The following is a 16,226-nucleotide window of genomic DNA, read 5'->3' as shown; positions in this document are numbered from 1 at the left end:
GATTAATAAAGTGAAATGGTTGCTTTATAAGACAGGTCTGTCAGCTGAACTTTTCAATGTAGCATATAGAAATTTAAAATCCCCTCCTCACTAATTCAAAAAGTATAACATTACCCCAACCACGTTTAAGGCCAGCCTGAGATTCCCCCCCTAACCAAGCACAAGCGTTACCCAAACCATAAAAACATTCATTCAAAACCTTCACCATTCTTCATATTCAGCATTAAAGAAATCCATCCCACCATCCTGCAATACCTAATAAGGCAAGCACACAACATAATTCTCAAAAAAAATCTTACACCACTCCCAGACGGGATAGAGCAAAGACCTGTGGGAAGGGAGGGCGGGCCCAAAGAAGTCTCTTCTGATACCGGCAGAACTTGCAGATCACCATAAAAAGGGCGACTCTCACAAAATCGTTCCCCCTTTGGCCCACTTAACTCCACCCCGAGTCTTGCCCAGCCAATTCCCACTGATCCTCCTCTGAATCGCACCACCAGCCTAAAGACCCCAAGGTGGGACACCTCTTTGGTCCCCAAACCTGGCTGACCCAAATTGCATGACTGCACTCACTGCCTTCCTTTCTGTTCTCATTGCGTTCATCTCCGTACCTGATTGTGGTTACAACCCTCTTAGGCTGCATCCTCAGTGTTTTCCTGTGCTATCTTTGTCTTCTCAACAACACCTCAATCCTCAACCCATAGCCTGTGTTCTCATCTCCTGCCTGTGCTCCGAATGCCAGTCTGTGTTCCCAGCACCATTGTACTCCAGCCTAACCCTCAGTTCTTAGCATATGGTGGCATATTGACTTCCTGCTTACTTTAGAAATGCCTGCATGTAAGTTAACAGCTTCTTTTGTACTCAACTTTTGCTTTCATCCTCATTGTTTTCACGTGCTCTTAATGTTCACTTGTCTTTTAAGTAGGGCAGGGAGCACCTTACAGCCCGGAGGGCCAGCCGATGGGAGGATATGTCATGGACGGCCAGCAGCACATGGGGATCCGCCCGTCAGGTAAAATTCCAGATTTTTTCTCATGCATGCTACTTATAATTGCGCCACACAACATATAAGCATGCCAAAGTGCACGACTCAAATGTAGTTCTGTGTGTAGAAGGATGAAGAACATGTGAGATGGGAATACTTCGGGGAAGGAGGTCATCTTTCAATGGCCACTAAAATACAGCATAGTATGTAACTCTTCTGGGAAGCAAAAATAAAAATCGCCCAACTTCTTCGCATAACTTTCCCTCTCTTACTACCCATAGTCATTCATAAGTCTCTAAAGCATGAAAAATTCTGAATGCAGAGCATGTTGCTTTCTGTTAATCTTCTGGTCCTTCTACCCTCAGATGATACCCAAGATGTTGTAGATTGTAGGTTTCAAGCCGTTCCCTGTTGATATATAACGGCTTACCCCTGGGGGAAGGGTTCTGAACCGGGCCATCCCGAATAGCAGTAAATGTATCTTTAGGCTGATTTCTGGGGCTCTGTCTCTTAAACACCCATTCTACTTGGATTTCCAATGGGAACTTGCATCTTATTGTACTGAAAATACTGAAACTGAAACAGGGTGTAAGCACAATAAAGTGTTGCACAATGGTGATGTCATCAATTCTTTCATGTACCTTAAACAGCAAAGTCATCTGCTGTGGGAGTGATGTATTTCACTTTAAAGAACTGGATTTAGGTGGAATAAATATGGCTCTTTTTGAAACTGGATCAATGGTTTCTGAAGCCGGAGCCACTTGGCTTTCATTTCTCTTGACGCTTCCTTTCAGTATCCTCTTGTTTGAGGCATACCGTGAGTTACAGGCGAGGCCAGTTCTTGGCGATCTGTGCATGGCAGGCAATGATAACGCGCTTTTCTTTCCGGAAGCCTGGTCTTAGTTGTGTATCTTCCTCCTAGGCGCCATGGGAGGATTGGGAATGGCAATGGCAATGGAGGGGCAGTGGCACTATTTGTAATGCCCCCACCTCGTCACTGACGCTGGGGGATGTAAGTACCTCCACAATATCTTCCTTTTATGGTTTTTTGGAAAGTAATGTTTGTGCTCATGCCAGCTCTTTCCATTCCATTCCTTTTCCCACTCCCTTTCTCATTGGCTCACGTCCACCGGCACTTCGGTGCTGCCTGTCCATCTCCCCAAAGGAATTATAGATGTGAAGGTCAAAGTAGGCTCTGTGTGTTGACACAAGGTCTTTGGGTTCTGCATGTATAGGAGATGTTGGGATTAAGAAGGCCTGGGAAAGAGTTGAGTAATAATAATATATTGACAAAGTAGAGCATGTGGTGCTGGACCAGGCAGAGCACTGGGCATGTATTGTCTGTCATTATGATATCATATGTTCAGTTGGGTCTCCGTAAACTGTGGTAGGCCTGCTATCCAACATGGCTTAGGAGAATCCCAAAAAGTATGTGCTACTATTTTTATGGGAATCACTTGTTGCAAAAACCCAATTGCTGTGCATTCCCGAAGTGCAAGCAAAAGAGCTACAACACAAAAACAGGCAAATCCTTTGCTTATGAGAATTGCCTGCAGTCGTAAAGTAATATCTTAAGGGTTGTGATTGAGGAGTCTTCTGTCCCTTTATCTAATAAAGGGTAAACTAATCTGCTGGTTTTTTTGATCCAACAACTTCCCTGACCTCATGCAAAAGATTTTTGATCTTGAAAACGAGTAAGCTCACTGGAACCTCCACTTTGGACCAATCCCCATAACTGAAAAGTCTGAAATAGGTCTGATGGCTCTACCCATCCCAAAAAACACAGAACAATAATTTTCTATTTATGTGTGTGGGGATGCATATATTTCCAAAGCACCTTCCCATTTGTCTCTTCCGCAAGTACAACATTTACAGTGTCTAATATTTCAGTGGTCTCTAGCAGTACACCGCCCTTAAGCTGCTTTGAAAGTCAATGAGTATAACTCCTAGTCGGTCTCTCCTTTTGCTAAAATGATTTTGCTACTAACCTGAGGATCAAAACAAACTACCCACCTTTCCCTAAACCAGATGCCATTCTTGTTAATGGAAAATTAACTCTGTGGGGAAACGTATGCAGGTGGATAGACTCTACTGATGCTCCAGAAAGACAACATCATTGATGACTTGCATCTTTTGTCCCCTCGGATGGGCCATAAGATGCAATAGCAAACAATCAACCTACCAGTTTGGCAATGTATTTGATCAATGAGAACATCAACACCTTGCACATACCTCTGTCTGTGAGGTCTTATGCCTTTCTCGCTCACTGGGACTATGCAGCCTCTTGCCACCCTTAACGTTCCCACAGCAGTTTGTAAAATTGCTAAAAATGTGCAATTTCTTTACTAAAACAGATCGTTGCTACTCACCCCAATCCTGCAAGGCACTCCTAGGCTTAAGTCAGGCCTTGGCATGGGCAATCAACAACATCAAAACTACTAATACAGAAAAGTCTGAAAACAATTTGAAGGTTCACTACTAACACTGGCAAAATTCTTATGAAAAGTTTATAATTGGTGAAGAAAAATGAAAAGCATCACCGATCAATCAAACTAAAATCTACCTTGACCAACTCCCACAAACACATGCGTTCATACACACCTGTTTCAAGTCACAAACCGAATATCCCACTCTTAGAGACCTTGTTCAAGGTGTTCTAAAAGTTGCTAAAATTGTGGGACTACCATTCCAGTTCTCAAAGTTCCCGCCGACTTTCAACCTGTGCACGTTGCCTGAAGACTCTATACATCACTTGTATTTAGAAATAAGCCTTTGGAGCTTAAAGACAAAATAAAGTTCAGAATTCCCAACTTTGACCAGCTTTCAGCCTTCTCACCTTGGCATTCATGCCTAAAGTAGGCCTTCCACCGAAAGGCAGAGGGGGATGCCTTGTACCTGTTCCATGCTCTGAGTTGGATTGTCTTCTTTTCTGAGACTCTGTTACAATCAGCTACCCACTGAGGAGTAAAACAATGTAAACTCGCTGTTTTCATTTCCTGGCCAATGTTAAGGAGTGCTGGTTTTAAGCACTGAACAAGGTCTTGATTAATTGTACGCTTTCGATGCAGTTGAAAACCAACCTCAGTGTAAATGACTATTTGCTTCTATTTTGTTGGCCAAAAACATCAACAGTAATTGATAAACCTCCTTCTCCTTATCTACAAACAGTGCTTTAAATGGAAATATTGAAGTCCAGGTACTCACTACTTAGAGTACCTGTTTCCTCCTGAGAAGTGTCACTACTCTCCCATTAAATGTATTGCACTCAGTTGTGTGGGTGGGGAGATGAAAGATAAAAAAAAGATGGGGAAAAAAAGAAAATTTAAACTTACCTGGCCGGCAGCCGCATCTCCTCTGTCCTTGCCACGACGCAGGAACAGGATGCACCTAGGCTTTCAGACTTATCTAGCCAATCACAACGCTGCTGATAGCATGCTCAGATCGGGACTGGGGGCCTGTGCATGTTCTCCACCCGCGCTATGTATTACAGCCGGTGGAGAACATGCTAAGGGAGCATGACTGTGTGGCTGTCCCGAGACAGCTGGCCAAACCATCATGCGCACTTGGAGAGTTCCTACCACTCCTCCCCTGCTCTGTTGGCAGCCCCGCCCCTACAGAGCCGCTAGGGAAAAATAAAAAGATAATAACGTGGCAATATTATCATTTTATTTTTCTTGTGAGGCGACGATCCTCCGCCTTAGTGGAGGAGCTGCCCCTGATTTCACTGGCGCTGAGAAGTGCTGGTGCTCTCCCATCCAAATAAAAGAAGTGCAGGTACTCAGTACCTAGTATTGACAGCACTGTCGACAAACAACCCTGAGGAACGTGTGCACACGTGCATCCTGTGGAACAGAGTCACCCCCCAGAAAATGTCTGCCGCAGCGTGGTCATGCTCTGCTACTAAGCAGTGCTATGTCTCAGGCGCTGCAACCTGCACACGGTCATAGCTATCAATTGTGCAGCAGGTGCAGTGGCACCAATGCCTGTGGATGTTAGCAAGCCACTATCCTAACATTATGGCTGTATTTTACTGTCCATCCATGAAAACGAGGCCCATTTTCCCCAGTTGCGCAAGGGCCCTTGGCACCCTTGCCGTGACGCTGATCACGCAGGGATTGCTGTCCCCTACAAAGGTAAGATGGGGCTGGGAACGGTCTAAGGAGAGCGCCTCCACCCCCAAACGGCCTGGTCTCTAATCTCCGGATGGAAGCGGGCTTGGCTGGCGGAGGGGAGGGGAGGGGGGAGGCGGATGCTGTGCTGCCTAGCTACATGCGGCCGGCCGGGCTCTGGGCTCGGCGGAGTCCCCGGAGCTGTGGCTAAGCAGCGTGAATAGAAGTAAATTAGGGAATCAATGGAAAAGAGCGTTGAACATTAGCCACAGATGAGGGGTCTGGAGCCCCCAGGAAGGGCTAATTGATAGAAGCTCGGTTAAATACGCAGTCACTGCCAGCACATCTAATCAAAGTGACTGCATAGGTATGCAGATTTCTCCACTGCCAGGCTGCTATTTAGTATGGGTCAGCAAGCCTCCGCTAGGCCAGGCCCCGACTACAAAGAAGCGGTTTAAAGCTTTCTTTCCCTCTCTAACCCCGTGCTCCCTCGTTCCTGTCCCCCTCTTTCGCCGCCAGAGCACTTTTTTAAGAGACACACATCCTATCTGGACGGGCAGTGAGGAGGGAGGCAAGAATTACCCATGCCAAGGTTTGGAGTTCAGCCTGTTCCTGATTGGCTGCTGCGCGTAGGCTGGCTTCTGGTACCTTCCAGGAAGGCCACCCAAAATCTCCTAGGATTTTGTGAGTTAGATGGGGCTCATTTTACTCTAAATAAAATGGTATTCAGTTATAACAGCTGGCAGGCTCAGGAGGGTTTTACATGGTTAACACGGAGGCGTAACCATGTATTTATATCTCTCGAGATTGCAATGAATGGCTTCCCCCTCCTCGGCTGTCCTGGGAACTTTTTTTGCGCCAGCCTCTTAACTTTTTTAACCCCAGACTCCTTTGAGCCCCTCATCCTGCTGGATAAGGTTTCCAGCGATAGTCAAAACGTTTTCCTCCCATCACCTAATAGCATGGCTTTTCCCGCCAAAATACCTCCGACACGTTTCTCACAGACCCTGCTCTCACCATACTAGGCATTGCAGTGAACAGAAAGCAGTGTAGTACTCTGTGCACTGACATTGTTACCTCTCACCTCTGCATAGCAAAACAAAACCCTAACTGAATGTAAGACAACTAGAAATGTAATGGTGGAGTTCTCGCATCTCACCCTGTAAGATGTGTCTATAGTGTACTTAGTTTATAATCTCCCTAATACCATCTCTGTGTCTCTTCCACCTACCTTAGTCGGGTGCTGCAGCAACGCGAGGTTATTTTGCACTGTCGGCGTAGATATCGCGAGGAATGACGACTAAGAGGGCAGGCCCTTTCACTCAGCTGTCAAGGCAGGGAAGGGCAAAGTTGTGACTAGGGGTTGAGTGGGCAGGATTCATATCCCATTTGGGGCCCAAGAGCACAATGCAGTGGATGGAGCAGATATAGGGGTTCTAGACTAACTATCAGCGAATGGCCGGACTGCACCTAGCACCAGAGACTCATGTGTTGAGGAGGTGCAGAGGGGAGGTTCCAGAAAATACGAAAAACGAAGCTTAGGAAATTTGGGAGGGATTGGGGATTTATTAGGAAGTGGGGGCGAGAGAGAAGGGAACGCCAAAAGGGGTGTGGAAAGCAAAAACAAAAAAAACAATGAAAGAGATTTGCAAAGAGTGAGTCTCGGAAAAAAGAAAAAGAAAAAGTGAGATAGGGCAAGTTTGTGTAAGCGTGAGGAGGACGGTGCTGAAAGGTAAGAGTGAATTGAGGCGCAGAGAGGAGTGATAGAGCAAAGGGAGAGGGTAAGAAGACCGAGGAGGGATCATAGATAGCCTTTCGGAGGGAAAGGACAAGGGAATTCATATAAACCCGATCAAAAAGTGAAAACGCTTCCATAACGGGGGCCGCAAAGCTCCAATTCAAATTGCCGCTTTTGAGGCGTGTGCCTTTAATTTCTTTCTTTTTCCAACCCCTGCGTTTGGAAAATCACAGTTTCCACAACATTAGCAGCTCGCCAGACGTGCAGCATATGAAAAAGCAGTGTGTGCCAGAGCGGCACTTGTAGGATGTGGGGGCATACAGAATCTGTGGGCATTGCCAAGATTTTATAAGCAAGTGTGGTGAAACAAAAATCTTGTTGCACATACAGCGCAGCTAATTAATAATAAGCTATTTTTATATAGTGCTTTATACCACTCCAGTGTCGTTATAAGCACTGTCTATAACTCCCTTTGACGGTGCTTAATTTACTGCTTTAGGAATGATTGCAGTGTGAGCTAGGTTTATTAGAGTTTGTTTTTGCATCGTATAGAGATCACAGTATATGTCAACAGGTAACATCAACTCACTGAGCTATCTTGCGGTCAAAGGTGCATTGAACAAAACACTCTGCAAAGAAAGAAATACACCGGTCTATTGAAATAAAATCGAATTGCCCAATTGTTCCTTTAGGCATGTTGATATGGACCGTAATGAATCTTTTTTTTTCTGCTAACCTGGGACAAACCTGCCTCTCCATGGAGGCCCTCCACTCCTCTGGCCACTGTTTCCTGTAGAGTTATAGTCAGGAAGGGCCAGATGCGTTGTTTGAAGCTCCTTTATGGTCAGCTGGTTGATATCTTGATGTAAATGATCTTACCAATAAATTCCCTTGATGTTGAGGCCCCGGGGGAGGTTTTTGTACAGAGAGAGAGTCAAGGGTTTTCCCCTTGATCGTGGTTTAAATTGGCTGGAACTGAGTACTTGCACTTTTTTTATTTTGTGAGCAAAAGTACCTGCACTTCTCAAGAGAGACGTAATACTTTTAATTGGAGGGTACCAGCATTTCTCAGAAACAAGCAGGTACCCTGGTACAGTGTACCTGCACTTCTATTTTTCAATTTCAAGCACCTCCTTGCTGCCAAGGGGTCCTTTTCCAGCGGGAAACATCCTCTACGACGCAACTTTTACCACGCAGTGCCTTTACAACGCAGGTTTTTCAACGCAAGTCATTACAACGAATTGCGCTGGGGGGCGCTCTAGGATAGGTAATAGTTTAATTTACTATCCAACACCTTCCCTACTATCCACGGGGGCTGGAGTTGGAATAGTAAGTTAAACTATTCACTATCCAGCACCCCCCCACGCAAGTCGTTGTAACGACTTGCGTTGAAAAACCTGTGTTGTAAAGGCATGCATAGTAAAAGCATGCGTTGTAACAACGTACATCCTTTCCAGCAGCAGCTTGACCTCCATGTCAAGCCTGAGGGAAGCCTTTGTTCTTTGTATTGACAGCCTAGTGCCCCGGCTGGCGGCACTCTTAGCAGCTGATTATTTGTCACATGCCCAAGAACTGCACCAAAAGTGGTATTCTTGCAGCATTAAATCTCTCCTAGATTCACATGCTGTGCACAATTCCGCCGTCTAGTGGCTGCAACAAAATTGGTATTCATCTATTTCTTTCCTCCTTTGTGGCTGAGCACAAAACACAAAGACAACATTTATTCCTCCCACAGAATTGTTCCTTGAACGTTAACCTTAAAACAAAGCTTTTAGGAACTTGCAACACCGGAAGTTTTTCCCAGGTCTTTTATGTGAAATGTCCCTGAGCAAGAATGGGTTTATTATAAAACACATCTGCTAGCAGAGCTTGTTATCCCGCACAAAGTTGTACCAATCCACTGAACTTGTATTACTCAGACAATGGAATCCCCATTTAGGCTGACAATCCCATGGGTAAATCAAAAATGTGTTCTCCTAAACCCTAACTAAAGCTTGGAGTGGTAGAGCAGAGTCGCTTTTATGTTAGTTTGAGCGGACTTCTCTTCGGCCCTGCTGTCCTTGTAAAAACCCTCATCAATCAGGTCTGCCCCCAATTTGCCCAGAAACCAGTTTGCCCACAGAATAGCTGCTAAATGCACCCAGACCTCAGCAGGTGAGCTGACTGGATTATGAAGCCCCCACAAGCCCCTTTAAGGTGATTTAAAGTTAGAGTTCACATAGTGATGTGTAAAGTGATGTACAACACCAATCCAATATCAGATTTACTCTGAACTCTAAACTCAAGCTAGGAGGCCACATATCAGTTAGAGTACATAAGACTGTTGAGGGCCAATAACTATAGATATTGATTGACTGCCTGATCCATAATGCTGCGGGTGCACCTGTAGACATAGAGGGCATAGACTGTCTTTTACTCTAGTGCATTCAGTTCACTTACCCCTCGATAACTCTCCTTCAAGCTCCAATTCCAGATGTGGCATCCTTCTGGAGAGTCAAAGAGAACCCTTCTCTTGGAAAGCCAGGGTGAATCTACTCCCGGGGAGCCACTTGAATCTCTTCTCCTAGAGAGAAAAGACAAATCCAGAGAGCCAAGATGCATTCCTCCTCCCAGAAGGTAGTGGCGGATCCCTTAGGTCAGAGAGCCCATGTGATCTTCTATTCTTGGAGAGACAGGGTGAGCACGGTAAATCCCTGCCAACGTAACTTCCTCCTCCCAGAGTGCTAAGGTGAATCCCTTCTCTCAGTGACCAGGTGAACCCTATTCTGGAGAGTCATGATGAACCCTTCCATGGAGAGCCAGGTGAATGTCTCTTCCCAGAGAGCCAAGCTGCATCTCTTCTCCCAGAGAGCCAAAGTGCGCTCTCAGAGAGCCACGTTGAATCCCTTCTCCCTTTGTACTATGGGGAATCCCTTCTACCAGAGTGGCCAGGCGAGTTTAGTCTCTGGTAGAACCAGGGTTAACCCTTCTCCCAGAGCCAAGGCGTGTCTCTTCTCCCAGAGTGCTACAGTGACTCCCTTCTACCAGAGTGGCCAGGCGAGTTTAGTCTCTCATGGAACCAGGGTTAACCCTTCTCCCAGAGCCAAGGTGTGTCTCTTCTCCCAGAGTGCTACAGTAAATTCCTTCTGCCGGAGATTCTAGATGAATATTGTCTCTTGTGAAACCAGTCTAAATTCTTCTCTCAGGGAGCTATGATGAACCTCTTTTCCCAGAAAGAAACTGTGAATTCTTTCTGCTCAAATGCTAAGGTGAATCCTTTCTGCCAGAGACTTAGGGTGACTCCCTTCTGCCAGAATGCTAAGGTGAATCCTTTCTGACAAAGACCCAGGGCGAACCCCTTCTGCCAGAATGCTAAGGTGAATCCTTTCTGCAAGAGTCTCAGGGTGAATCCCTTCTGCCAGAATGCTAAGGTGAATCCTTTCTGCAAGAGTCTCAGAGTGAACCCTTCTCCTGGTAAACCCGGTAAATGCCTTCTCCCAGAGAGATTAGGTGAATCTCTCCTCCAGTTGTAGAGACAAGGAGCTGCAATGAACAACCTAACATCAGTAGCAGCTGCTCTCCTTAATGGGTGGTAGGGCGGGTTGTGGTGGAGGGGGTTTAAATAAAAGAAAAAACAAAAAAGCACTTACCTGCCACTGCCGTTACGGGGTTCTTCTACTCCAGTCGGACTCCAATTCCCATGGGGCTGCTGCACACTGCTAGGATTCCTAGTGCCAATCATGGCGCTGCTCTGATACTTGTAATATAGCTTCGAGAGAGCAGCGCCATGATTAGCTTGAGCTGGCTTATTTAATGCTCGCTCAGGTCCTAGGAGCCTCTGCCTGTACTCCACCATGGGGTACAACACAGCTCGGGCGGAGAGAGATCAAAGTGCGCATGACAGTTTTGCCGGCCTTAGACAGGCACACCATCATGCGCTCTTTCAGGGTGCAGTACTCCGCCCCCTGTTCTCGTCATGGCCCCGCACAGACTTGGCTTGCTGGCTCAAGTGCGGAAAGTAAAATAAAATGATAATAAAATGGTTTTATTATCATTTTATTTTTCCCGCGCTCAGCTGGCTCTCAGCATGGGTGTGGGGTGACACTCCTCCGCCATAGCGGAGAAGCCGCCACTGCCTAACTAGCAACCAACCCAAAGACAGCCAGTAAGTTCAAGTTCAAGAATTTGTATAGCGCACTACTCACCCAGAGGGTCTCAAGGCGCTTGGGGGAGGGGGGGTACGTTACTTATCGAATATCCAAGTTTTTAGTTGCTTTCTGAAGGAGAGATAGTTCTGTGTAAGGCGGAGGTGGGTGGGGAGAGAATTCCAGGTTTTGGCCGCTAAGTAGGAGAACGATCTTCCCCCCATGGTGGATCTATGGATGCACGGAATTGCGGCGAGGGCTTGATTGGACGATCGTAGTTGGCGGGTGGGGGTGTAGAAGGACAGTCGCGTGTTGAGGTCGTAGAGGGCTTTGTGTGCGTGGGTCAGGAGACGGAAAGTTATTCTTTTGTTGACGGGGAGCCAGTGGAGGTCTTTCAGGTGACCGAAAATGTGCCTGTTGTATCTGAGCACAGAAGTAGTTCTCTCCCAGCAACCTCTTTGGGTTCCAGATTTAACATTTTGAGTGATTTTGAGGTGTGTGTTGTAACATCTAGTCCTGGGGAGAACTGTCAACAGAGATCTGGTTTGGCCACAAAACCGCACCATGGTATCAAGTCACTCGTTTCATGCCCAGTCCCCTGTCAGAGCTTTATAAAGACAAGATGTTGCCTCTGTTTTTATTATGATCATTGCCTTGACAGTTAAAAATAAAGACACAAATATCAGCTGGCTCCGAAAGCGCACGAAAGTCCTGGCGGAGGCCCTGTGTTTATGCTGGCAGCGCCGAGGAAGTTGTACACATTTTTCAGTATTATTAGCACGAGGTGCGATGAATCAAACGCTCACAGTTTTTTTTTCTCTCTCTCCCTCTCGTCTGCTGCAGGCTTCCAAGGCATGGCGGGTATGCCTGGGGATTACCCCGGAGGGCCGATGGCCATGGGATTCACGCAAGCTGGGTACACCCCTCCACAGATGACCCCCCATCCCGCCGGACTGCGGCACGGACCTGCACTGCACTCCTACCTCCCGGGCCACCCCCACCACACGGCAGTCATGATGCCCAACGGGCCCTCGCCCCATCACATGATGTCGGCCCAGAGTCCCGGGGAGCCCATTGTGAACGGACAAGCCATGGACATACACGCGCACTGAGGGGGTCCCCCCCCACGCTCCTCTGTACTGCCCCTTTCCTCTCCCGCCCCTCACCTCGCCTTTTTGCCCAAACTCACTCCCCACGCCCTTCTTGTCACCTCACGAGCACTGTGTCCCTAAACAGACAAGACGGGGCCCGATCACCACACCGGGAGAGAAAAGGAAATCAAATGGACATTTTTGGAAGCTGTTTCCGGCTCTCTGGATCGTCTGGATGAAAGGGGAGAAAGCAGGTCTCTTCGGAAAATAGGAACTTTGGCACATTAAAAAAATAGACTTGAATTTTAAACCCAGATCGGCCTGAGACGAGGTTTCCTGATTGTATTTATGAAAAAAAAAGAAGGCATTTTCTGTTTTCTTTTGTCTGTGATTGAATGGACCAAGTAAAAGACACCTGAATCAGAGGAGCGCTAAAATCTTTTCTGGGACTTTATGAACAGAGATACACTCAAGTTCTCTTTTCTACTTCGTTGCTCAGAACGCGGGACTAAGTTAACTTGTACATTTTTGGGGTTCGGGGTGGGTTCGGGTTGTTGTTTGTCTTGTTTTATCTGTTTTTTATGATAAAAAATTCAAAAACCTGTATTGTGTACGTAGAAATATATATATTTATTTCACATAAAAAATGACACAGCCATAACTAATTAACTTATGTGTTTTTTCAAAGGATGAGTGCTTTTCATTCACATCTTCTTCAGTCCTCATCGGTGTAGTTACATCTATGTTTCTTTACTACATCTTCCTGTGTAATTGGGGAATTTCTACAGTTGACTAGATCATCAAGATGTACAATTGCATCTAGAACCCTAGATCAATATATACCAGCGCTTCTTGTGTCACTAGAATATTTATTCAGCTTCTTATATCCTCATGGTATTATACAATAGCCTCCAATGATCTCCTCTTAATACCAGCCAAGATATTTAAAGCACTACATACCAAGTCATTATGACATGTATGTGACTAACATTTGTAACCCTTCCTTTCTCATCATTGGTTGTTATACCACAGCTCACTTAGGGCCTCATTTATAAAAAGTGACGCATTGCTGTGTGAAAGCAGCGATGCATCACTTTTTATTGCGCCCTCCTTGCAACATGCTGAATGCTTCATATTTACAATCCGATGCATCATGTGGCAAGGAGTTACAGATACGTCAGTATTTCTGACATATCTGTAGGTGCAAAAATGACGTATTGCTGGAGTGTGACAAAAGTGACGCAACCTCAGCAATGGGTTATTTAACATGGGCAAGTCCCATTTCAATGTGCCTGCATCAGTCTTACGCCTGCTGTGAGGCAGGCGTAAGATAATGACGCATGTACGTCCTAGATGTGATGCAGTGAAATCTCATAGATTTCACTGCGTCCCTTCTACGAGGCTTACTTGCGTCAGAACGCCCACCCTGCAGGTATAATGTGGCGCAGGGATTTACAAAGTGACGCATCTACAGAGATGCGTTACTTTGTAAATATGACGCAACATGGTGCATTTTTTACGCCGCTGGTGCGTCACAGAAAGTGACTCACCGGCGATGCAAAAGTGACGCAGGGGCTTATAAATAAGGACATGTGTACCTTCTGGCTATCCTTACTATTGCTTTCAACATATATGACTATTACCTGTGGCATTAGGGTATTGTCAAAAGTAAAACTTCTATTTGTATTAAATAAAGTTCTGGTCCCGGCCACTAGATGGTGTAATGATGCAAGGTATGTGCATCTGAGAAAGTTTCAAGCTCTGGGCTGTTGTTACAGGTAAGTAACTGATCTCTTCCTGTGCCATCATTGCAGGATAGTATTTACATTCCTTCCTTTGTCATCAAGATATAGGCCCTCCTAGACACAATTTCATGGGCAAATTCAGGCTGATTCATCAAGGGCAAATGGGTTACCTACGGTTTTTGCTGATTCACAATCATATCTTTTCCATGCAACTCTTATTGATATGAAACCCAGTTTGTAACATGCACATGTATATGTTAATTATTCTCATAGAAAAGCGATGTACTCCAACATCCCGAATTATATGATGTTGATAAGAGATTCCTGCATCACGTGCCAACAGCACCACTAGACTATTGGAATTTGAATAACATAGGCAGGTCATAAGTAATTATTTATTTATTTATTGTAGAGTTTTGTATAGTGCTAGCCAGAACCGAAGGTATCGGAGCGCTTCACAACATGGGTTAAAGCAACATATTTAGGAGGTCATACACACATTGATTCAAAGCGTAATAAGAAGTCCTGAGTGATTAAATAATAAATACAGGGAAGGAAGACATTGAGTCACAGTAATGAGCACATGCCAGGAGGGGAAGAGGTATAAGTCTTGGTGAGGCAGTGATTCTGTCCTGCGAAGTGCAGGTTTAGGCTTTTCAGCCGCAATTATCCATTAGGGAGAAACTGGTTAAGGAAGTGGTCTTTGAGTTGTCTTTTGAATTGTAAGAAGGAGGGGGTAGTTCTGATATGAACCGGGATGGAGTTCCAGATTTTGGGGGAATTTCCAGAGAAGGATCGTGAAGCGTTTTTTTGTTTGTGGATTTTCAGCGGGATGAGGAGTAGAGTGTTGGAGCTTCTGAGGCTTCTTGTTTGACCGCCTTCTTGAGTTTGACGGCCAGGTAGGCTGGTTTCCCTGGAGGGATTTGTATGTGAGGCAGGCCGTTCTGATTTGGCACGCTTTTTAATTGGGAGCAATTTTAGCTGTCTGAGTGCGGGCGAGATGTGATCAAACTTCTTCACTCCGGTGGCCATTCTGGCTGCTGCGTTGAGCGTAGATCTGAGAGGGGCTAGGTGGGATTTTGCTGTACCTGTGAGGGAGGCCTTCCCATAGTCTAGTCTTGAGAGCACCAGGGATTGAGTGGTTTGTTGGAGGTCGTTAGGCGGGATCAAGGGTTTAATTTTGTTAAGAAGCTTCAGGTTAAAGAAGGCGCTCTTGGCGGTGTTCTTAATGTGGTTGGTCATGTCAAGTTTGGGGTCAAGGGTGATTCCGAGCGATTTTACAGAATCCGCCAGGGTGAGATTGACGTTTAGGGCGTCAATTGCTTTTAGCCATTCCAACACTTTGTTGGAGATGAGGAGGATTTCCGTTTTGTCTTTATTGAGTTTCAGGTGGTTTTGTGATAGCCAGTGTTGGACTATTCTAAGAGTGTCATTGAGTCTGTGAATATCATCAACAGATGATGTTTCAAGGTAGATCTGGGTGTCGTCCGCATAGAGGTGGAAGGGGATGTTCGACTTTTTGAGTATGGTATTGAGGGGTTCCATGTAGATGTTGAACAGTTGAGGTGATGGAACTGAACCCTAGGGGACACTTCTGCTGACGGGGTGAAGGTCTGTTGAAAAGTTTCTAATCTTTATTCTTTGGCAGCAGTTCTGGAGAAAGGAGGAGAACCACTTGAGGACCACCTCTTCTGCCCCTACTCTATCATGAAGTACCTTGATGAGTAGGTTATGGTCTACTGTGTCGAAGGCAGCCGATAAGTCCAGGAGAATGGGTAGGGAGCATTGGCCTGCATTGAGTGATTTGTGTAAGTCATCGATGACATCGAGGATCGCTGTCTCTGTGCTGCAACCTTTTCTGAAGCCTAATTGGTGCTGTCTGTGTGTAATGGATGGAATGCTCGAAATAAACAGAGCCACTGGTAGTTAGGTTGTATACATGCTATTAAGTAGTTTTTAGCTTCTCGTGCCATTACAGTGAGATACCATGTGCAAGCTACTATTCATAATCAGCAGGTCACCCTTAGTGTCAGGGGTATTTTCAGAACTCGGCTCTGTAGCTGGTTGTGATAAGTGAATGAAACAGATTTCACTGATGAAGAGCGTTAGCGCTTCCATACAGTGTCACCTAATGGTAGTGCCGAATTACAAAAAAAGGCTCATGAATCCTTGCACTGTTACTGGCGACGAGGCTCAAAATTTCAAAAAGTGTCTGAGGTGTCTTGTGTGCCTCCTTAGAGTGGAAGTACTGTCCTTTTTGTATTATATTGTAACATTTATTTAGTGCTTCATTCACCTGGTGGGGTCATAACAAGCTCTGATTTGCATCAGGTTCCTGGACTCCCTTTCTGGAATCATGGGTGATAATAGTACTGTTTGTAGTAAGAATCCCTTATGTTGCTACTATCCGTTGAGGTGTGCGAGGGTTGGAGAC

The 16,226-nt window shown here is 45.7% G+C and overlaps 1 protein-coding gene across 4 annotated transcripts in view; it reads left to right on the top strand.

The window, feature by feature from the left end:
• Window positions 1-12,708, top strand: part of LOC144781980 (homeobox protein meis3) — a 123,020-nt gene extending 110,312 nt beyond the window's left edge. Inside the window, exons 11-13 of one of the 4 annotated variants that reach the window (XM_078661081.1) lie at window positions 926-1,012; window positions 1,908-1,997; window positions 11,800-11,929. In XM_078661081.1, coding sequence (XP_078517207.1) covers window positions 926-1,012; window positions 1,908-1,966 — 146 coding nt within the window. In that variant the 3' untranslated portion in view covers window positions 1,967-1,997; window positions 11,800-11,929. Of the gene's footprint in view, window positions 1-922; window positions 1,013-1,907; window positions 1,998-11,799 lie in introns of all 4 variants that reach the window. The other 3 variants (XM_078661080.1, XM_078661079.1, XM_078661078.1) reach the window with 3 other exon arrangements.
• Window positions 12,709-16,226: the final 3,518 nt, after the last annotated feature.

The sequence above is a fragment of the Lissotriton helveticus genome, chromosome 9 (assembly GCF_964261635.1).
Source record: "Lissotriton helveticus chromosome 9, aLisHel1.1, whole genome shotgun sequence".
Classification (NCBI taxonomy): Eukaryota; Metazoa; Chordata; class Amphibia; order Caudata; family Salamandridae; genus Lissotriton; species Lissotriton helveticus.
The sequence above is the reverse complement of the archived record's forward strand: the minus strand, read 5'-3'. Positions and strand labels throughout refer to the sequence as shown.